The 23,797-nt window shown below is 38.9% G+C and overlaps 1 protein-coding gene and 1 long non-coding RNA gene across 2 annotated transcripts; one reads left to right on the forward strand and one right to left on the reverse strand.

Moving 5' to 3' along the window:
* Nucleotides 1–1,798: 1,798 nt before the first annotated feature.
* Nucleotides 1,799–13,269, forward strand: LOC120908390 (osteocalcin 2). The gene is made up of 3 exons (XM_040319337.1): nucleotides 1,799–2,650; nucleotides 9,433–9,574; nucleotides 11,182–13,269. Exons 1-3 carry the CDS (start codon nucleotides 2,607–2,609, stop codon nucleotides 11,860–11,862), a joined length of 867 nt encoding a protein of 288 aa, XP_040175271.1. The 5' UTR covers nucleotides 1,799–2,606; the 3' UTR covers nucleotides 11,863–13,269.
* LOC120908392 lies at nucleotides 3,345–4,226 on the reverse strand. Its single transcript, XR_005741130.1, has 3 exons — nucleotides 4,088–4,226; nucleotides 3,723–4,007; nucleotides 3,345–3,658 (listed from the first exon to the last, which is right to left on the reverse strand). It is a non-coding gene; the product is annotated as an uncharacterized LOC120908392 (long non-coding RNA).
* Nucleotides 13,270–23,797: the final 10,528 nt, after the last annotated feature.

Here is a 23,797-nt window from a genome sequence, read left to right on the forward strand (position 1 = left end):
ATAACTTCAATTAAATTATTATTAAATTTGTTTATTTCAAATATTGTTAATAAGCTAAGATAAGAGATTGCGAGATTTAGCGTCATCGCTTTTCATTGCCAAATTCAAATTTGTCAAGAGACAGTTTAGCTTTTCATTTAAGATTTAACAATGTAAGGCTTTGGCCATTTGCATAACTTCAATGCGGAACCATACAACAGTACTGAGGAAAGGAGAAAGCTCTCAAAGCTAGAACAGCTACACTGGCTAGCTATCCCACCAATAAAAGGCGCCACCAGCTTTTTGTTAAATTAAAAATGCATCAGTCGTTTACCGTTTGATAAACGAAGTCTTTTTAGATTCCTCTTAGGCTGCGAGCTTGAGCCTTTTAGATCCGGATTAGGGGTCGTTTAGTGGATTTGTGTGGTAAGCACTTGGGTAAGCCTGGATGCAGTTATTTTTTGTGGTGTATGAAATGTATGCCAATATTCATAAGTGTTTGTTGCAAGAATATGTTCTTAAATCTTTAAGAAACATGAACTATTCCTAATAACAATACGGCCTTTTTGGACCGTTCCTCCTGAATGAAAAAAAAAAACTCATCCTTATCAACATCGACTTACTTATAAGATGTTTCTAAAAGCAGTTCTACATTAAGCGTGATTTAAATCGCTGTCAGTGCTCTCAATTTGTGGCAAAACTATCAAAATCGTTTTCGGGCTTGAATCAGCGCAATCAATGCGAAATTGGGTGGTAAAATATAAAACTCACATTTTTTGTAACTTAATGCGAAATTAAAACACTTTCATAGTACTTTTTGCTCTATGTGCTATTTATTTTTACGACAATATTGTTTGAGTTTTCTCTAAAAATATTTCAATTACAAAAAGTGGTAAAAACTATTGCGTCCGAATTGAACGCAACTGCCCTTATCAAAATGGATGTCAAATCGTATTAGCAATCGCAGTTGCGCTGTGATTGCGTTCAATCTACCGCGAAGTGGAATGTTTTTTGTAACAAACTGAAAAAATACACAGCGAAATGAACTATTGGACAGGTGAAACATCAACGAAAACTCGATGTATGTAATGTATGTAACGTATGTCGAGGTTTTCCTGTAAAAAAAAACTTGTACAATAGTGCATCGATTATCTGGGAACGGATTAAACTATAAAAGTTATACAAAATTCAAATATCAAAAAGCTATCACTCTACCTTATTTTTAATTCTTCATTGATTATTCGTTCAACTTAATGAGCATGAAAGCTTTAGATGCTCTTTTATTTTAAATGACTCTGTTCAGCAAAATTTGACCTGTCAGTAAGTGTTGAATGCCCACAATGCATTGCAAACGAATAGTCGTTTTGATTTTTTACCAGACGGCTTATTCACGAATTTTGCACACACTTCCACGCTTGCCTGAAATCAACCAATCAGAGGCCGCCATACGATCAGCCGATCCGTTGAATGAGACAGTGAACCCCCAGGCATGTTGATGCAAGACAGAGAAGCACTGAAAGGCTTGACAGTTTAGTGAGCGCGTGTGTGTTGTACAGTGCATAGCGTATGTTTTAGAAGTATCGTTTTTAGGTGTTTCATGACACGATAAGAATCTAAGTGAACGCTAATTAAATGCTGATCAAAAATTAACCGAAAAATGTATTCAAAACTAATACATTAAAAACTTATTATGATTTTTTTAAATGTTCATGCATTATTTTAAATAACTGCCAAAGTTCTTCGGCGCAGTAGTCTTAACAGCACGCACGGCACTGTAGGGCTGAACAGCAGCGAAGCGTTTACTTTGCTTTGCAGTAACGTATTTCTCCCAATTGAAAGTCGTCCGTCGCGTTGCGTAGGTTGTGTGCCTGTCCGTGAGAGAAAACGCAAACGGTCCGCGCCTTTAGCAGGGAAGCGAAATTCATCCTAAAACGTACAAGTCCACCGCGAGGAAAAGTCTCCGTGCGCCTTATATAGTTATAAGGCGAAGGCTGTCGTCGTTGTTCCGTGATAGAAAATTTGGCAGCAGAATTTCGTTTTCCACACCTATTCATCGAGGTGTGTGCTTGTGTGTGTGTGCGTGTATGTGCGTTTGTCTGCAGTAGCGAGCGTGTGCAAATTTTGAAGTGTGTTATGAGCATTGGCAAGGCAGGAGCAGCGATAATAAGGAGCGTTGCACTTAAACAGAATATCAGAAATATCTTCTAGCAGCTTCCAAGTGTGTGTGTGTGTGTGTGTGTGTATGTGCGTGCCTGCTCGAAGAAAAGGGCGTACATCTCTGTGTTAAATCGAGAAAGCGGTATAGTAAAAGTCAGCAAGAGCGAGCGTTCAGCAAAGGCTATACAAAAATCGCCTCAATTCAACCACAGCTAGCAGGAAAACATCAGCTTTCGAAGCGAAACGGGGGGATAAAACCAATCATACATTCAAGTAGTTGCAAAACGAAGAGCTGCGAGCTGCGCTTTTGATACTCAAAAAGTGTGTGATTGTGTGAGAAAGTGCCGTACGTTAAGCGCTAAATTGAATTCGGAAAGGCAGGAGAAAGTTAATCATAATCCTGTGTCTTAAATTGTGAGCAACAATTTCCACAACACAAACATTTGTCCCGACAGCCAAGACAGGACGACATGAACGGATACACGGATCTGCCCACAAACATGGAAAACAGCCGGTAAGCTTTCAACACCATTGTATGAGATTCTAAAGCTGTGTTTTGGGGAAATCGTATCGTCGGCACCGTTGTGCACATCCTTCCTTTCTTGACTTTTGCTAGCAGACTTACTCGCTACGATTGATCGCAGTTGGCCATGGATCAATGTTTGGTATCTTCGACTCGATAGATCCGAGGATACACGGAGCTCGACATGTGTGCCTCCCGTTGCTTAAGGTCAACACTTATGTACAACTGATCAAGGTAGTGCAAACGGATTGCAAACCCGTCCGCAAACACCAGTAATTGTGCAACTACGTTTTGTTTCAGTTCGTTGCAAATGGTATTTCGGATACACTTTATGCCTCAGTGATGGCCATGGGGTGGTGATATGGCAATGTAGTTTTTTATGTGAGCTGTTTGAGTGCGGATAACACTCGATGCACATAAGTGTATGTAAGTTTGTTGGAAAGCAAATTAATGATGTTATTACAAAGAATATAACCATTTTTGTATGTGTCGGTCGGGGAATTTTTACAACGATGATTCAGAAGATGATTCAATAACGGGAAGCCCCTATCTTGCTAGTGCCTGAAAGTACTTATAAAGATCATGGGATGAGTTAGGAAACGGTATATGATATCGTATCATCAGATGAGATAACGCCCGGCTGGCGGTTTTGAAGTGTCAAAATTTGCCTCACCTTTGCCAGGGACGGAACAGTGCATGTGTGTGCGTGTGCGTTGGTTGCTGCAAAGGTTTTTCTGTACCCACTTGATGGTGGTGTGGTCTGGTGCATGCGCACTGGATACGTTGCACCGTTGCCGGATACGAACACATACAAAGATTGCTATGACGCTAGGTGTGTAAAAACCGCCTAACACCAATACAACCAACGCTATTGCTACACAGGCCGTTGCGTATTGGGGTTCCGCGTCGATCAGATGATTTTCTTCAGTCGCTTCGCACAGCCGACCGTCCGTCGGAAAATCAAGAGGATAAAGAAGAACAGATTACAAAACGGTGGGGCTACAAAAAAAAAATGTGTGTGTAAAAGCCTTCTAGAAGCTGGTATCACGTGCATGTATCCTACTGCTTATGTGGTGGAGAAACGTTCCATTTTCCAAACGGAAACGGCTTCGCGCTGTATCGGCGCTTTTTTGTTCGCATCAATATTATGGCACTGGAATGTTCCGCACTTTTTGGCTTCCCACAGGCTTTAGTGGAAATTGCCAGATTGCTTGCCCATGGCTTGAGTTATGTCGGACGCTCTCTTGTGCAGGTGCTTCGTTTAATGGTATTCGCTGTAACAAAAAGAGAGAAAAGAAGAATAAATAAACCCCTTTTATAACATACCTGTCAACGCTGAGGTAATTGTCTGGTCGAACCGAGCGGTGCAATGGGAAGTGCGATAAGAGTGATTAGTGTCTGTGTAGCTATGGAGCATTACTAATTTACCAACGTGGGCAGTGTCCGAGATGGAATACGGGTGTGTGTGTCGTGTCAAAGATCCAACCGGCAAAACCAGTTTCGGAAATTCATTTTTGATAACACTAAGTTGCTAAATCATCCGCTAATGAATCGATTCGTTTTTTAAGTCCTCTTGAAGCATAGCTTAGTTCTATTGATCGAAAGCGTGTTATATTTTGAGGCCAAGGAAACTCAATTGCACAATATAAGTCAAAACAATAAACGTATTGACGATAGAATGACCAACAGAGCCAACACATCAAATGGACTGTGCACAACCGGCAGGTGCATTAATTATTCGATCACTGGGTCAAACTGCTCAAAGCATGTTCTTCGCTGTGGTTAAGTGATATTTTAATATGGCAAAACAAAGGCCAACCTTACCCTGGGGAGTTCGTATGCATAATTAATATTGTTTTGAAACTTTTTGCGTTTGAACGTTGGTGACCTGTTGTCATCAACCCGCAGGTTGAATAGTTTAAATTTAAATGCCTATTAAACCTCTGTTCCAATTCCGGTCTATGTAGATAACGCACGGTATGGAAATGAATAATCGATTCTTTGTGACCCAGGAGCGATATATTCGTTCCTTTTTCCATTACTGATATCTCTTTTTATAAAACATTTGCATCGTTACTTGTGCTATGAAAAACATTCAATCCTTTTTTCAATTTTGTGCGCAATGAATAGTAGGAAATGATCTATGAAGGACGTCGGCAATATCGTCAGGCATCTTTATGATACAGTGGTTTATAAGGACCATCTGTCCTTGGAAGAATGGAACGACCCCTCCGGGAGAACATTGAAGAAACGGAAACTTGGATTGAAATAAATTGGAAACAACTTTTACTTCTCAACGCGAATGTGAAAACCTCACTACCCGGAATGCTTCTGTGGTGTGAAATAATCCCTCGCCGTTCTAGACTTAGTTGTTTGCAATGATATTTCAATATACCGGTTGTCTCCAAGGTACACCGAGGCTTTAGTCCGTAAATTGTTTATTTAGTAGGCTTTAAATGAAGAATACGTGTTTCCTTTTAAAAGTTACGATATTATTTCGCATTTGATTTTTATTCTGTCAAATCAGCAGAATTTGTACATTAAAACATCTGCTGAACTGTGCAAATCGTGTACTTTCTAATCCGGTAAAGCTCGGAGACTGACTGCCTGCAATTTTATTTGAATCCAAGGTTTTTTTAAAACATTATTTTTGATACACCTAGTCCTGGAACTAGGAACATTACGTGGATTATGGAGAATATGTTTTGTTTGTAAACAACCATTAAGCTGTTATGTCACCTCAGATTGCCCGCAATAATGCCTGAGACGAGCATTTTTTTTCGTCACCTCATAGCATTTCGTTTCGCTAAGCATGTCGAGGACACTCCCGCCAGAGACGGGATGTCTAGAGCATCGAAAGTTGTCCGAAAGTTTCGCAAAAGTCACTGCACCGTAACCCGGTTACGTCCTGGGGTTTTGTTGTGCCGTTCCAAATTAGTGGGACTCGCAATACACCGATCTGTGGTGGTCCAAAATGGTGGGATAGGTCTCACGACGACGACGACTCTTCGACGAAGCTGTTCTCGCCTGGCAGTTAAGATTTCAGTTTCCATCCATTGCCTGATCATTGGAGTATGGGTTGCGCTTGTGGCATTACACCCTCTTTTCGTTCCCAATTCCCCACCCAAGCGGTATTGACTGGTCAATCTTTTATGTAACCGCTTAGATACAGCCACACATGCATGCCGTGCAATGCCTTGATGACATGTTAGGCTGCGATGTATTGAGCGACGAGATAGTTGGTAGGATAGAGATGTATTATGATCAAAGATATGATAACCCATTGTTCATTGAATACAAAATTCTGTCTATGCAAAATGCCATAGCAGTAGTAGTAAATATAATAGGTTAGTAATGGTAGGACAGTAACTAGTATGATGCAAAATGGCTTTCCTCATTAATGGTTAACGGAAAAAGCAATATCATCCTGGCATTTGATTTTCGACATCGAGGAGCATGCAAATGCCGCATGTTATCCTGTGTGTCATGGTTTTATTTTTGTGTGCATCGATGGCGTGTTTTCACGACTCGTGCCAGTGCCAATTCACCTGTCGAATGAATTCAGCACCGATTTAGTCAGTCCATGGCGGGCGTACGTCGTGTCGTACGACCTAGGAGGGCGGCTTCATAGAAGGCTGTAAGTTGTATAGTGGCGCACGTTCGTCGATCAGATCGCGTCTCGTTCATTCACAGTTAATTTTTGCCAAGGTCGACCGAGTGAACGTCGTTCCTTGCCGACGAGTGTGTGTGAGCGCGCGCGCGCGCAGCATACAAAGGTGGACCGGTCAGACCACTAGCTCTCTAGGGTACCACGAGAGGCGACGATGAAGCAATCATACGACCCGTCCTCACCCAAACCCAACATCGTCACTCCGAATAGATCGGTTCCCCTGCTGCATTGCACTCTGTGTCTAAGCGAGATGGTGGGGAAAATCTTTGTAGCATTGCACCATAGTCTCTACGCCACCATCTGGACAATGCAGCCAGCCTGCCCAATACATTGAGATGGGCGCGAACACTGGTGGTGGAAACTTTGTTTTGATCGTAAATGAAAGTGAGAGTGTCTTGACAAGTTGAGAGGATAAGATTGTACGAGAAAAGGTGTCCTGTCCTGACCAAATGCTGTTAGAGCGAAGGGATTTAAAATGTGTTTCTAGCTTCAATATCGTCTCTAGCTTTGTACATGCATACAGCTAACGTGTGTTGATGTTGATGATAATTTAGCAATTAGCTTAATGTTGTTGAACCTTGCCACTAGCCTAGCATTGAATTTTGCTATTACTAATATAACCTTAAACTATTACTAATATAACCTTATTACTATAACCACTGCTGGTAGCGTGCCGTTATTTCGGAATAGGTGTTTGGTATTCAAGACACTTCCCCAAATTATGTGTACAGTATCGTGACATTCACTTGCACCTCGACCTTCCTTGTTTGGCGAACCGTGTGGCACACAGCCTTTGCTATCAAAAACAAAATAGCCTTCCCACCTGTCCCGCGATGATGATTAGGGTATGCTCGTGACTCTCATTTTTCCACCACTTAGTGTATTGCTCTGCCGGACCTTGAGACAGCGGCGAATGGAAGGGGCTGGTTTGTCCGTTAGGTAAAAGAAGGCACTGTTGGTCCTCCTCCAACGGTAACCGTCAAATTGTCACGACCTCAGCAGAAATGGTACGCACGGTACAGCACAAACGGCCTCAAAATTCGTAGAGCAGGCTCTCCTATGCGTGCTTTTGGTGAAGCCATTTCCTTGGAGGTAGGTAGCGCGACATTGTAATGGTTGGACTTTGGAATTTCATACTTTTGTGGTGAGTGTACTTGATTTTCGGTGGCGACACAATTGGACGATTGACCTCCAGCAAAACTGCGTGCCAGCGCGGCAAAGTTACCCATTCCAGGGGAATAGGTACACTTTCATCGGGTACTTTGAATGCTACTTGTGCGGGTAGACAAGACAGGTGAAGGAACGATACAAGCAATAGCAATGCGACGTGTGTTTGCTGAGCAATTACCGTACGTTTGACTGTAAAACTGTATTTTTGTCACACACTACCAAAACCAGAGAAGGTCAATCGTGTTTCGATTGAATGTATTTGCAAGATATGATAATGCGCCAAGTTCAATTTTGAACTTGAACGAATAATTGTTCATACGTGTTAGGTACGTGCTCGTTATTCGAAGACAAAAAAAAACTTATGGCATATGAATAGCTCTAAAACTGCATAATCCATGGTTTAAGGCAGGGGTCTCCAAACTACGGCTCGCGGCCCGCATTTCTTAATAAATAGTTAATTATTGTGACTATTTTTGAAGAGAATGTAATTGCTGCTTTTCAGAGACGTTTAAATAATTAATTAAAATTAAATAATTAAATAATTAGAAGATTATATAATAGAAAGCTATAGAAGTTTTGTGTATTATATGTTAGTATTTTCTTATAAAGACGAAATTTAAACGTTTGCATTAGCTGCAGGCAACGGAAAAATGTCCTCAACACCATTATTTATGAACCAATGCGGCCCGCTTAATATAAAACAGTTCATATAAAACAGTTCCTTATTTTCTATTTTCTATATATTTACGTGTTCTCACTGGAAATAGCAGCTCTGGCAAGTCGTACATGTGGTAGTTAGGCGTCGTTCCTGGTTGGTTATGCCATAGCAACTCGTTTAGTTACGTTCCAGGGTGCTGTGAATGCAATTGGCACATTGATTGGCTTACAAGATCATTCGGATATCTACTAAAACATAAAGTAATTAATAAAATTGTATCTGGACATGGCAGGCCAAAGGCAAATTGGTTGTTCTTCATTGCTTGTTAGAAGTTAATCGATAACGATCTTTCACCTGCAATGATGATCTTGTTATTGAAGTACCTTTTAAGCAGGTTTTTGTTATCTTATTCGCTTGCATTGGATTCAAATGGATAGCAAAGTTTGCCAAATTATATTTTTTAAGGGCAGTTGTATGGTGTATCACCATTCCTTGCCAAGGACTGTATCCTCACTGTACGCTTAAAAAAAAAAGAACACATATGGTAGCTACTTGTGCTACTTTTGAACTTGTTGGCAACTTCGTTGGAGTTAGTGCAACAGTTCCACGAGTTTTGTTTTCGTTTTTTAATGTGTGCAAAATAAACACTGTGAAGAATTAAAAACATTCTGAGGCTGGCAGTCGGTAAATTGTGCTGGAAACTGCAAAATTTGGCTGTACAATTTTTCAGATTAAAAACAAACATAATGGCTGTAACTCTAGTTGTACAATATCAGCATTAATGACAGTGTTTTGTTTAATATTGAGTTACATTATTCCTTACGTTATATGATTGTTTAGTATTATTTGTTGAATAAAATTATGCCTTTTTTTACATAAATTTATTAAACATGTCGTACAAAGGTGACTTATGATCCCGTTTTGGTCGAAATAATCGGAAGGTCATGTTATGAAATGTGATAGCAAATAAATTGTTGTATTTCATGAAGCTCGAAAAAATAACTCATTAACCGCCTTTAAATAAAACTCGCTCGTCTAAGGACAAATGTTGTAGGTGATACGTCTTTATATCTTTATCATTCACTAGTACATATTTCATATTTTATGACATTAATTGCACCAATCACTCTTGAAATCAGACATGCCAAGTGTTGTTATTCTCACGTCCCATTGGCTATATGCATAATGAATTTCCAATATACTATAAGTGAAGTAAATGTGGGCGATGCATGTAACACTTACGGTGCAGTACATATTTTTATTTTCTTGTTTCAGGAATTGCTTGCGACGAATCGCCCGCCACGATGACCAAGAATTCTCTAACCAAAGCATATTGAATGCGATGGAAACGTTTGTCAAGACTGTCAACATGATGGATGAAACGATATTGGTTCCCTGCAGATTGATGGATCGAAAGGTAAATTGAAAATCATTTCAATAGCTGTTAATGCTAAACTTTAAAAAATAAATAAATAAATAAATAACGTTCTTTTATAACAGTGATCATCATCCATACAAATAAAATTGGATACCATTTTCAACAGTCTTGTAATGTGGTAGAAATCATGGCGATGAATAAAACGTTTGCAGAAAGTATGCTTGTGATGTCTGTAGCGATATGGTGTCCACCACCACAACAAGCAAGCAACTGTTCATGTGGCTCATATAGCGACTGTTTTGCTTCACGGGCCTTGGCGAGCCATTGCAGGTTTTTTGTTTTCCTTTGCCGGGGCTGTTCCGCGTGCAATTTTCACTTCTTAATGGAGCCACAGAGGCATTTTTGCAATCCACATCTACAACGCTCTTTTCAGCCAGCTTGGTTAATGTCGATTGTTGCATCAGCTTGATTGGCCCTTATGCATTGTATTTCCTTCCTCCTTTCACTCACTGTGATTTTTGTCTGTAGGTGTACAATATAATATAGATAAAAAAATAATAATTTATAATATAATTGTGAAAGATTCAAGAGTTTGCATGGACGAAGGCGTTCGTCCAGATTAGGTAGAAGTAGAATAAAATAAAATAAAATAAAGAATGTTTAAGTTTAACTATTTATTAGTCAGAAGCAGTTGGGAGGACACTTCTTATGACCAATGTTGTTCTTCAATGACGCCATCATAAGGAAAACTCACCTACAAGGAATAAAGTTTGCTTAGTGGACTATTTCCAGAAAGAAAAACAGTTAAAACACTTTGGGAACACTGATAAAACTTTCACAGCCGCAGTTATTAACCGCTTGTTGCATGGTTGAATGATTTCTCTTTTCTGTTATTGTTTATATTTATGCTACCGAAGAGCTTTTGTACTAAATGAGTTTTGACAAAACGAAAGTGAAACCTTTTCATATAGATGCATTGTGTTATTTTGTGCCATTAGTCCGTAGGTGCACATTGTAAGGTGTTGGCAAGATGCCGTGCAGGCATACTACAGACAATGATCATGCGCAGCTACATATGTAGCTGATCATGCGCAACATCAGTTTGAATTTCAGAAATGTCTTTCTTTTGTTAAGTGAAAGTCCTATAAAAGTTACCAACCTAACTGCATGCCCTTGCAAGGGTTAAGCCTCGTATATACCGAATTCCTCACATGCAAGTTTGACTATCCTGCGTCGGTTGGATAAACCAACAAGTCATTTTAGCTTATAGTTTAGCAAAAATAGTTCAGCTAATAGTATAGCAAATATTTGTGATAATAAGGTCCTTAATTGACTACCACTATGATTGATGCGCTAAACAAAAAAGAAGTTAACTAATACAGTATTATGACTGTAAAAGACCTGCTAATATCATCATCGTTTGTTTTATGGATATGGTAAATAGAAAATCATCTTAGTTTTATATCGCCAGAAAATGCATTATAGATTAGAAAGACATAGTTGCAGGAAGAAATTTGGCCGGAAGAACCGTTTGAATAAAATATGCCCTACTCTAAATATAAATTTTAATTAAATACATTATAAAATTGTATGCGTACAGCTGATTTTCAACCTTTACATATTTTTTATATTTTCTATTTTCATAGGTTGGTGATGCTACGGACACGGTACCGGTTGCACCAAAAGCACAACACCATGGAGCACATCATGGAAAGAAATCAAACCGTACTTCGATACGCGAAGTCCTGAACACGGCGGAACTGTTTCAAATTTACAACATGTTGAAAATAGTCAAAGTAGATTTGCTTTGGGGACGCCAGGATGCGGAAGATAATATGGAAGAGTCGGTTGTTATGGGTTCGACGAAATCAACCTCGTCAAAGGTTAACAGCAATAACACAGACACCAATGTTACGAACAGCTCCGCCACAAGCAGCACTAGCAGTAACACAACCTCGGACGTGACCATGAACACCAATAACAGCACCGGATCCTCAGTGGCCGGAAGTGAAAAAGTAGAAGCAAACAGCAGCATCAGTCCTGCCACGACGACGGCGACATCGGTGAAGGGCCATATTCGACGCCCGAGCACGGTATCAGTAGCTTCCTCCAACTCGGCGAGTACGCTGAGCGATTCCGACAGTGAAACGTCGGCGGAAAACGACTCAGGTATCGAGTCGGAGGGCAATCAAGAGCAGGATCGTAGCGCTGAGCTTGCCAAACAGTTTCGCATGCATCTGATCGGGCTGTACCGGTCGCTTGAACAGATGAGTGAAGCAGCCAACTATTTGACGGCTCGGTACCAGAGCGATGTTGGGCCGGTTTAGACAGGGCCTTGCATTTTCTGTTCGGGTTTGTAGCAGATTGTCAGCTCACATCCAATATTGATAGTACACTATTAAGCGAGATTGTTGTTGGTTTCTCGTGACCAGAGATGAGGTTCACATTCCCGGCTGGATCATATTCTGTACATTTCTAAAGCAATCATCTGTGCTATTCAATTCAATGACCTCATAATAAGGAAAACTCACTTGCATTTGCTAAGAGGATCCATTAGCACGACGTGCAGTGTAATTGAACAGCAGATGTAAAATATCATCATCTATGTAGGCAGAATGATCATATGTATCATGTGTAATGGATAAAGTTTGTGCGTGTAACAAAGAAATTAAGATCTTTCAAATTGTTGACCAACCGGATATGATGATCTTTAGTGCCTGATCAGCAACAAAAGAAAGGAATGAGGTACGCAATATGCCACAAAACTGTGGTGATAGATTTGATGAATGTATGTTCGTTTTTTCGTATGTGTGCGATGTGTGCATGTGAGGGATTGGGTTAAGAAAGAGAAAGGACGTATGTTTGGTTCAGGTGGATTGGCTCAGATAAATCGAAGTGAGAATTCAAAATCTGTCGATCAGTATCGGAAGTAAAAACAAAAATCATGAAAGCATATAAGTGCAATCCCAGTAATGCTGTTGCATAGGCAATGTTACTGCGTTTGCTGAATTTTTCTTCGAATCCTGTTTGATAGAGTTCATGTAGTGTTGTTTCTTCTCATAAACTACCATGTACCACACATGCGTGCTTTGGTGAAACAATCCTAAATAGCGATCTTCTCACGAAAAGGTTGCGTACTTGAGACTTTCTTTTCCAAGCTTTATGTATATTAAATTATTTATAGCTTCTGTAAATTGTTTCCTTTGTGGCAAAAGAGTTGATCATATTGGAAGTGCTAGATATTTGTGACCGGCGCTGATTTGTTTGGGTGCATGTTTTCGAATACGTCATTGAATACACATGCTTGGGTTGTGGGGACACATTGAGGTATAAGTTATCCTTCGAACTGCAACATACATCTGCAAAACGGATAGTAGGATAGTCTGACTTTATATGTAGAGGTTTGCATTATCAGGTACTATTTTAGGACGTTTTAGGATTTTCGCAGTGCAGTCATCAACGTCCTAGATAGTGAGATTGCCGAATCATTTGAATTGAATTCCTTGTATGTACAACAAACTCGAGAGTAAAGGAATAGTACTGCTCACATCCCACACTTATAGAAGCTGCAAAAAATGGAAGGTGTTAATTTGCAGATAATAATTTATTTATTCCGGCTTATTAAATTGCCTATCCCAGTTACAAAATACTATTTTCCAATCACTATTCGGAATATAAAACAAATGTGATGGTCAATAAAATATGTATGATTTTTTTTGTTCCAATATTCGATATACGAAAACGTCTACAGCTTAGTACTGAGGAACCGAACTCCATACATGTTTTCCCGAGTCACTTTCCAATGTGAACAGAATTATTCGCCCATCATGAGACTTGTTGCGAACAGCTATCACATGTTTTACATTAATCACAATTATCTCTTTTTCATTTATTCTACATGATTTTCAAACATCCGTAGTTCGAAATTCCATTGGTTATTCACAGGGATTTGAACCCTGAAAGATTTGAAGCATATTTTCAAAATTAATGTTACCGTTACTTGCAAATTTATTTCAATTGCAAAGGAAATGTTGACTATACTGTGTTGAAATTCATGTGGAAGAAATAAAAGAAACTATTGTGATCGAAATAAAATAGGTGATGGCTGTTGGAACATATCTCATGCGCGACTAATAATGTTATAGAAACGAGACCTAACATTATTGGAAAGCCTGTAAGAGTGGTCAGAATATTGCAAAAACCCTTAAAATGGATTTGTTCGTAAAGTGAACCATAAAGACAGAACTCTACTCATGTAGCAAACCAGGCAGCCCCAAGCCCCCCGTCTTTCATCGGTCCAGCATTTGAAACACGAAAGCATTTAACAAGTGAGACAAAAATTAAATTGTGTAACAAAAACCGAGCGCTCAGAGTACGCTAAAACACCTCAGGATTTGTTTGCACCTTTCATATGCTTGTGCGTCATGCATAGATGATCGATCGTTAGTGTAGTTTTCATTAATCCAAATAATTCATTATAGTTTTATTCGTCTGTTTGTCTCTTCGCTATCCGTATGATGGTAGAATTGAGAAAGTTCACCATAAATACGTGTCACCGGAGACATTCAGTAAAGGTGATTTAATCCATAGAATTAAACTATAATATGTTTGTTTGAATTTGGTCGTTGGGTCAAATCGGGATATGGTTAAGTGAAGCATAGATATGCGGTGATGAGCTATTTACTGAGACAATGTTTCTGAAGGGGAGTTTTCCAAGGTTCCAAATGTGTGTTATGCTAATTGGATTTTTTTCTTCTGCAAAATGCTTGATGTGTTTCGCTGACTGGGAAGGTATGCTTTTGATGACGATGGAAGTGTTCGATTTTCAATTGATTGTTTTTACGCCCGTTTTGAAGAGAAGTTAGGTATACGTGTGCTTTCTGCGATTCACGGTTGCGCTAAACGGCATACCGTAATATTACACAAGCGTTTATCCGAGGAAAGAAATTGTTGCTTTCCATTCGTGGCTTAAAGTAGCGCCAAAAAGATAAGAAATCATTCCGTTAAGAATTATTAAAGAAAACAATACGTTTAGAGCACAACAAAAATAATTGAACAGAACCAATGAACTAAAAAGAAAAATATTAAAAAAGCAATGTATTAGATTGTTTACATTTGATGAATTGGGACAAAACTAAAGGGAAAGACCGTGATAAGATGGTGATAAGGGGGGAAAAAGTTAGAAAATGGATAACACAGCAATGTAAAGAAAGGGACAGAAGCGAGCAAATAAATTTGAATCAACTTAGTGCAAAACAACATTATCAAAAGCTAGGTAGTGTTCGTGGCTGAGATGGCACAACTGTAGAGCGACATATTATCTTTAAAATCAATATCTTGTAGGCTTGTAATTTTTGCCTAAATTGCCTTCAATTGGTTCAGGTTCGTTCGTTGCCAGAAGAATGGGCTTTGAGTCCGGCTTTTATATGGAAGAAAACTTCTCGGGCAACGTTAAAACAAGCATGTATCGCAAGAGCAAAAAAACTGATGAACACAAAACCACAATTGGCTGAAAAGAGTGTTAAGGTAATCGAACGTAAATTCCAAGCAAAGCAAACGACTGCAAACCGATGTTATTGACAGCGCGATCACGATGATCACAAAACGCCGACAATGTAAGTCAAATCGTGTAAAGATTGTTAGTCTATCTTAATGAAAAAATGTAGACTAGTGAAAAGAATCTGAAATGAAATGGAAAAATAAAACGTGACATAGTGAAACATTATATATATGAATGGCCTTATCTCTGTGTATATATTCGAATTACCCGTGTGCAAGAAGAAAGTTTAATGTGTTACATTGATCTGTATTGATTGATTTTTGGAGATAAGTATCACATTGGAAACATCCCAATATAAAACTAGTTAAAGAGAAACATATTTAATGTCCTAATATATGAGATTTAGATTTGAGTTTAAAACAAACTGAAAGAAACTGTTAGACCGGAATAATAGTTATTTTTCAAATATGAGTACGGTATGTTCCCAAGTTACGCAGTTATTTGCAGTAAAGCGAGTTTTTCAAAAATTTATAGTTTTTTTTGAGAAAGCTGCACTTGTACATTATAAAATACAAAATGAATTGTCTTTTCATTTCAATATTACATTGAATTGAAGAAAACAAACTAAATATTTTTTTAAATGAGCGCAGGTACGTAACGAATTTGGTAACAACATGGATTTACTAAATAGTTTTTAGTGGTACATCATTAATTTATACAAACTTACAACATCAATTAAAACTACTCGCATTAGCTGACATTGCTTGCCATTGTTTATTTGGAAATTATTAACCGCGTAACTGGCGAACTGACTGCAAGTGCATTAAACTGTAGTAAAGATTAAAAAAATCGGTGGCGTGTACAGTAATTTTTTTTTAATATGTTCTGGCTTTTTCTTTTTTTTCTTCTACTACTTGGCGTAACGTCCTATGCGGACATGCTTGCCACTACAGACTTTCGAGACTTAATCAGTACCACGCAGTCGGATAGCCAGTCTTTGCGTGATTTTAACAAAAAAAAACTAAACAAAACCTAACACAGGGTTCGTTCAATGTTTGCTTACAGGGGATAGTAAGGGGTTTCGTTGTTATTACGATTATTTTAGCTTCGCTACACTAGTGAGAAGGAATAAGTCTAGCAAAAGATAATGAGCAGCTGGGTCAAGGAATACCAGCAAAACTGTATCCAAATGTACGATATGCACCGATCTCATTGAGATGGTGTAGATGGAGCAGTGTGTAGTGACAGTAGTACATGGTTGGTAGGTGAAAAGTGGTTTGTTGTTGTTGAGTGCACCGAGCACTACAAGTGCGTGCAGGTGCGTATAACCGTTGGTGGTGTGACCATTGGCCTGGTTAAGTGGCATCGCATTCTAGGTAGGGTGAAACAGACCGTACAAATAGTGTGTGTGCGTGTGTGTGTGTGTGTGTGTGTGTGTGTGTGTGTGTGTGTGTGTGTGTGTGTGTGTGTGTGTGTGTGTGTGTGTGTGTGTGTGTGTGTTAGAATACCATACCAATACATGGGGATATTGTGGTCTGCTTGGTTGAGTGTTACTTAGCGTCCTTTGCGACATGAGCGAGGCGGAATGCACTGCTGCAAATGAGTATTGGCAAGACGAAACCCGTTTTGCGTGCCACTGCGCTGCATACTACACCGTGCGTTCGATGCATTGTGGTAGTAATCGGGAAAGATGCCAAAGCAAAGGTTAAATGTCATGTTGGCTGCTTCGTGGCAACTACGTTGGGACGTTGGTGTCTTGTTTAAATGTGCATTTGTAATTGAGAATCAGGGCGGGTTAAGATTATGGGCATTTTAAAATAAAAAAAAAAACACAGTATTTACGGAAGTGTATTTTCTTTTCGATTTTACGTGCGGTCGTGCTGGTTATAGGTTACTGGCTTACTAATTCTTTTTTATGAATTATATGGAAATCTTCACCGATTGGACTTGTAGGAGCGGGTGCGTTTATTTTAACCAAACCGCGGGACATTGTGGCTTGATTAATTGGTAAGTAATAAAATAAATTATTTATATTCGCAATGTAATTTACATATATTGTATTGTTAGTATCTTGGATGGGTTTTGGTAATGTGGTTATCAATAGGCATCAATGAGGGAAAGTATCGATAGTGGTTATTATTCTTCTTCTTCTTTTGGCTCAACAACCGTTGTCGGTCAAGGCCTGCCTGTGGGGTTTGGCTTTCAGTGACTGTTGGATTACCCCCCATAGCAGGATAGTCAGTCCTACGTATGGCGGCACGGTCTAGTTGGGGCTTGAACCCATGACTGGCATGTTCTTAAGTCGTACGAGCTGACGACTGACCATGAGACCGGCTTAGTGGTTATATGATTGGTGTCTATGCTACTACGAAATGTTTTCTTATCTTGTATGAAGCGATTAAAAGTTAAAAATGTTTATTCCCACTACAATCATTTCATGATATAGCATTTTTCGAATTAAGACTTCATATGAAACGTACTATTTAAAATATCAGAATAAATGACTGCTAATAAATGAAACTCGTTCCATTTTAATACAGTTATCATGGACAAAAATCAGATTTTTTTTAGTAAGTATTAGTGGTGGGACATACGATTCATTTCAAGCCCCAACCCGGAGTCTGGTGCGAGCTAGCCGGAATCGATTCCGACCCATGGGTGCAGCAGGTGCGTTAGGTCGGAGTCGGAATCAAATCTGGTGTCACGAGTTCGGGTCGACCCGAATGATGAGTAGGTGCGAGAAAGCATAGGCGACTCCGACCCTTTGGAGCAGCGAGTTCGGTTATTGAACCTACTATGATCCGACCCCCCTCGAACTCGCTGCAACAACGGGTGCATAGTTTTTTCCTTTCATAGATTTTTCCCTTGATAGAATCGATAAGGATGAAATTATATTAATATATGTTGTATTTATTACTTTTCAATCAATACCGTGTATGTGATTTAATATACAAGAACTTGAACAAAAAAATCGATCAGGTGCCACTATGTCCAATCATCTTCATTGACTTGATCCATGTTTATAGTCTACTTTACGTGCGTGTGTATCAAATCTATGGTGCTTTTGTAATGATACAATGGTATATGTTTGGTAAAAAAAGAAATTAATTAAATAAATGTATTTTATACGTTTGTACTCTAAAGGTCTGTACTTCAAAATGGTAAGGTTAAAAATGTATAGTTTTTTATTTAAGTTTAAGTATCTCGTACTGTATTTATCTACGATGAAGTTAGTTTTTCAATTTTTTATACAGATGCTCACTATGCATTGGTAGAATCATTAAGTTAAGTTGATCATTAAGGACCATTTACCTTGGCGGTCCTACGGTTGATGCATTAAATAACAAGCATACAAAGATACTCATGTCACATCGATATATTAACCAAAAAAGCTATAATTATCTTAATTCATCAAATCAAAATCACGATTAGCTCGTCGTAGCTGCTACTACTAATAACTACAGTGGCGGTAACCTAAAGCCAGGCACCTCATATTTTCACCTATTAATTGACTTTGCGGCACCCTGTGACAGTTCTCTAGACGCCCCATCAGTGAGGACACTCTTCAGCTATGTCCTTGCAAAATATCAGACCGATATCGTTTAAAATCTGAGAATGCATATGCATAAATGTGATTAAAGGTATGAAATTTATACGGGCCACTGAAAGTCGGACAGTCTTCATTTCGTAGCAAAATGACCACTTAGGTTGCCAATATTGACCAATATGGTTCTTAAACCATTTGATGTTATGGTTAGTTATTATTGCTCCATCGACTATTTTGGGTGGCCAGATATGTATTACATAATCTAGACGAGCGCTTGGTCTAGATGCGGTCCGGATTCACAAATTTAAATAGCAGCGTAATTTTGAAGAAGGTATTGTTATTCATTATTTCAATGTTTTTAAATCTTGTAGAAGTATCAGGAATGATGTTATAGCGACATTTTTGTCACTTTTTCTACATAATACCTTAATTAATACAAGTAAACGACGATAAAAAAATGAATATTAAGGAAATATTTGGATACAACCAAGTGGAGAAGTCGGAGTTTGAATACAAAAAATTATAATTCATGTTTCAGTCATCGAGCTTAAAACTACGTGAGCATAATAAATTGATAACAACAAAAAAATGGTAGAAGACCGCCTTAAAGCTATCGGTTGTAACAAATTTATAACGATAGACTTTACGCTTGTAAGGCAGTGACATTTTGTTCAAAGGTTAAGGCATACGGGCAAAGAATCCTTAAAATTTTATTTTTGATTTAGAATTTATACATCAATAAAACAAAAACGTTAATTTTGATGCGGAAAATGTCTAGGAAAAGGAATATTCATATTTAAACACATTGAACTTGTTCGGGTATCTAGAAAGATAGCGGATGCATGAGCGCTTATAGCACAAACTCTTAATCATTACCTTGCTAATGATAAATACGATTCATGATATTAACATGTTCAAACATATTCAGTAACCAAACCAGGAACAAAAATGTTCTACCAATTCGAAGCAGTAGTTATTCTATCTAAATAATGACCAACGGCATTGAGGCAATTAGGTATTTAGTGGTAGGTAAGGCAGTAAATTTCCACTACTTCTTCATTTCTGACACTTTTAAAGGTTTAACTAACTCTAAAATTAGGAAAAATAATAACTCTCTTCAAAACTACTATGCTACGTTTGTTGGAACCTTCCACCAATAGTATTTGGCTGATTCAGACCGTAGAGCGCTTGGCCTTTGCGGCACCGGCAAAGTATCGAAAGCTTGTATATATGGGCCGGTCTGGTGGTACAGTCGTCAACTCGTACGACGTAACAACATGCCCGTCATAGGTTCAAGTCCCGAATAGACCGTGCCCCCATACGGGGTAGGACTGACTATCCTGCTATGGTAACAATAAGTCACTGAAAGCCAAGCTCACTTCACTAGTGGGTACAGGCAGGCCTTGACCGACAGCGGTTGTTGTGCCAAAGAAGAAGAAGAAGAAGAAGGAACACTGAACCGCTTTTGGATTTGATCCGCAAGTTGCATTGCTAAAAAAGAGCATGGATATGCAGCAATCGAATTACTCAGTCCGGAACTTGCAATCTTTTCAATCAATGAATAGCGCTTGCGTTTTTTATCGAATTAGAACGCCAAGTAATTGTTTTACTCGCATGATGATCGCAGTAGCCCTGATAACGTGTAACCTTTTTGATCGTTCGGGCAGCGTGTATCGCCTTGATCATAATTTCACCTTGCACACGGCCCCAGGCCTCGTAAAGTGGTTGAATAAAGTTCTTGGAAATAATACATCAGCAGTAGCTGTACGAAAAATAAAAACGTTTTTAAATAAAACATTGCACGCTAGAACCGACTATCATCGAAAGGGGTTTAGTGCTGGGTTCAGTTTTAAGGGACGTTTCAAAACAATGATCTTATCAGTCAGAGTGTTCCATGTTCGACTGGTTCGGACCGGTTCTGTTGGTTTAGCATCTAGCGATACTCACGGTTATTGTTCAAGGCTTAGGAAGCGGCTTACATCACAGCCGAAATTTGGTTCGGGTCTATGCCCTAACCTTGCCGGTCCGGGTAGGGAGAAAAACAAGACTAATATTAATAACACGACGACCGGAATCAAAGTCCCATTCACAAAAGGGAGCAGTAAGCGTCTTAAACCGGAGTGCGACATCTCCGTGTAGCTTTCACACACGCTGGTCTTCACGCTGTTCGTGAACGCATCGAAGAGCACGTGAAGATCACGTGGCTCCAGGCATCTTCGGTGTGTGTGCTTATCGTAGAAGTGGGGTGTGCATTCAAAGCTACATCCGTATTGGTTCGTGCTGTTGTCGTTCGTATGATTGTGCACACGAAGGCTATGCACCGATCCGGAAGCGATCGTATGGTAATCATTTTTGTTTGGACTCATTTTCTGGGGTAGTTTTTGGACTTCGGTGGTTTTTGATGGGCATGTGATGCGGGCATGCTTTCTCCGGGCAATGAATGCAGCTGATGTCTAATCAGCAGTTGACCTTCAAGAGCGTGTGATTGAATTGGATGCTGGTTGGTGGTACATACGTTTTATATTGACAACACGAACTGATCACGTAGCATTTACGGAGCAGCAACGGGTGTATGCCAAAACGAAGTGCATGCAATTGATGGTCTATTCGGGTAGTTGAAGGGTAAAATAAAGCAGCAAGAGAGAGGAAGAGGGAAATATATCAAGAGTGTGTGTGTGCGAGAGAGAATGAAAAAAAATATCATAAACCAGACTAACGAACGGAGTCCGAAATCGAAAGCGATAACAAATTTTGAACTAGACCCGACCCAAAACATAATTCTGTCCTCATCACTTTTCTTTCGGGGTACAACTTTACGTTTACCATTTGAAAATATCCAGTAAAGGCCTGGCAAGCCTAATGTTGACTAGCCGGCTACCGCCTATCATTAGTTTGAACCTTCCTACGATGATAGGGGAAGGCAGAGAAGCAAGAATGCATCGCGGGCAACAAAATATGTTGGACTTTGAACCCTCCAATCGAAGGATGGCTTCTTCACGGCTGGGAACAACATTCCATCGGCGGCCAGTTTTCGGTCGAAGGCTAGATCGATTCATACAAGATTGAGTTTTCGAAAGTGATGGCGCTACAAACATGTGCACGCAGCATGGCACAGAACATAATCGTGTAGTAAAATCGAACGGAATGCACGAGACACACAGCGAAAGCGTGATCTGGTTCGGAATGCACCTTGCACCCAGTCAAACTGGGATATGAAAAAGGGACAGCTAACGTCATTGATCGTAACACTAGTTCCTAGGTAACACTAGGTGCTTCAATTCCAGCGCGACGAACAATAATGCACATGCACGGTGCACAAATGTGATCCACCCAGCAGGAAAAAATAAGAAAAGCTGCACATAAAAGAACACATATATTTGGACAACAAACAGAGTTTCAGCATTCCTTTAAGCATGAGGAATAGAATGAAACTTAATTTTTTTAATCTAAATTATGAAATAGATGTTTTATTTAAACCATGATACATACATGTGAGAATTGATTACAGCTTTCAGTAAATATTGAGTGTTCTACAAAATGCAAATTAACATAACGTGAACAGTTGCTGGAACCAATACCGCTTAGCGCATACTGCGTTGAACTCGATGATGACTGTATTTTCGACACGTTTGAATTGAAACCGCTTTTAACTCTTTTTTTTATAATAATAGCCCATCTTGGTGCTTTCAGTTTGTTAAAGGTACATGTAATACATATATTTTACGGTTACAAGGGGAAGCAGAAAGTAAACATAAAACTATACAATTTCGTCTTTTCTCGTCATTTTATATATCCCATAAGAATTGAAAGTTCTCAAGGTTATTCATTTTGCTTTTCAAAAGAATGTTTTTAATATATATTTTTTTTAACCTTAAACATCCACACACAATACAATACATTAGCCGGTAGCCCGACATGCTGTTGGTGATACATGATCAAGTTTCACTGCGGAGAACTTATGCGGAAAATTACCCATTCAGCACGTTTGATTAAATTATTGTAGGTAGTTTGCCTTCGAAACCCCACCATGATTTGTCAACTGCAACCTTTCTACAGCAGTTACGTTGTGACAGCGGAAAGAAAGAAGGCTATAGTTAATTACCATCAAACTAACGGGTGCGGATCAGCTATCGGATGTAGTAGGGTGTAAATGCCGAATGGGATTAAATATTAGGTAGAAAGAAAAAAAGAAACTTACACACACGCATATAAACAATTACTCACCGTCTCAGGGATGTGTCGCAATGTGTTTTATGGAAATAGATGTTATGTGAACCATTTAAATCAGCAAATGAGCGGCCAGGATTACTTTGTTCTGTGTTAATAAAGCGAGGATCAAACAAGACCGAGCTCGAACTTGGTATCAAATGTCCAAATGTCTTGGTTATCGTTCGACCAAGTTAATTGATTATTTTTGGTGGCATGTTTGTAAGGAAAACAGTACAGATTTATTCCATTCCCTAATATTTTAATCTATTATAGCACGTAATGTTGATGTAAACATTGTTGGAATCAATTCGTTTTTAATATTACAGTTCGGATAAGAAATACCCCTTTGTCACCATTACCAAAATCATTGTCGTAAATCCAAACAACGACAATGAAATCAGTTTATTCATTTTCCAGAAGGCGTGATACGATCGAAGAAATTTGACATTTGCTTTATGGCAACACGATGAGAATGTTTATTGAATAATTGTTTGGTCTCAAACAATAAGATTGATTATCATGGTGTTTGTTATATGGAAGCACAGCTGCCTTTGAATTACAGCAAACATTATTTATTGGTACAATTATTTAATTGGAACTAAATTGCGTCACTTTAACATAAACAGTTCCAGTCGTTTATATTTGCAATAGGTTAATAAATAATAAATGAATAAATAAATTGATGTTGTATGGCTATATTTATTTAAATGCTTAATTTTGCGTGAAATAATGTAAGAATGATTGTGAAGGTCGTCAAGATAGTTTAATTTGATAGAAAATTGATAAGGGCATATATGATATGTTTGATTGTTTGTATTTAAATGTAAATGACCAAACCCACTAAAATTCGTTTATTTTCTCGCTATGTATATTTGCAAACCATCCGCAATTTATAGCAGTGGGCGATGTGACTACTTGGGTGGAACTCGATATGTAGTTCTCCTTGTTGCAAGTTGAAGGGATTAGATTAGTATTTGAACCAAATCCTTATAGGTGTGCGCATACG

This window comes from Anopheles arabiensis, chromosome 2 (assembly GCF_016920715.1).
Source record: "Anopheles arabiensis isolate DONGOLA chromosome 2, AaraD3, whole genome shotgun sequence".
In the NCBI taxonomy this organism is placed as follows: domain Eukaryota; kingdom Metazoa; phylum Arthropoda; class Insecta; order Diptera; family Culicidae; genus Anopheles; species Anopheles arabiensis.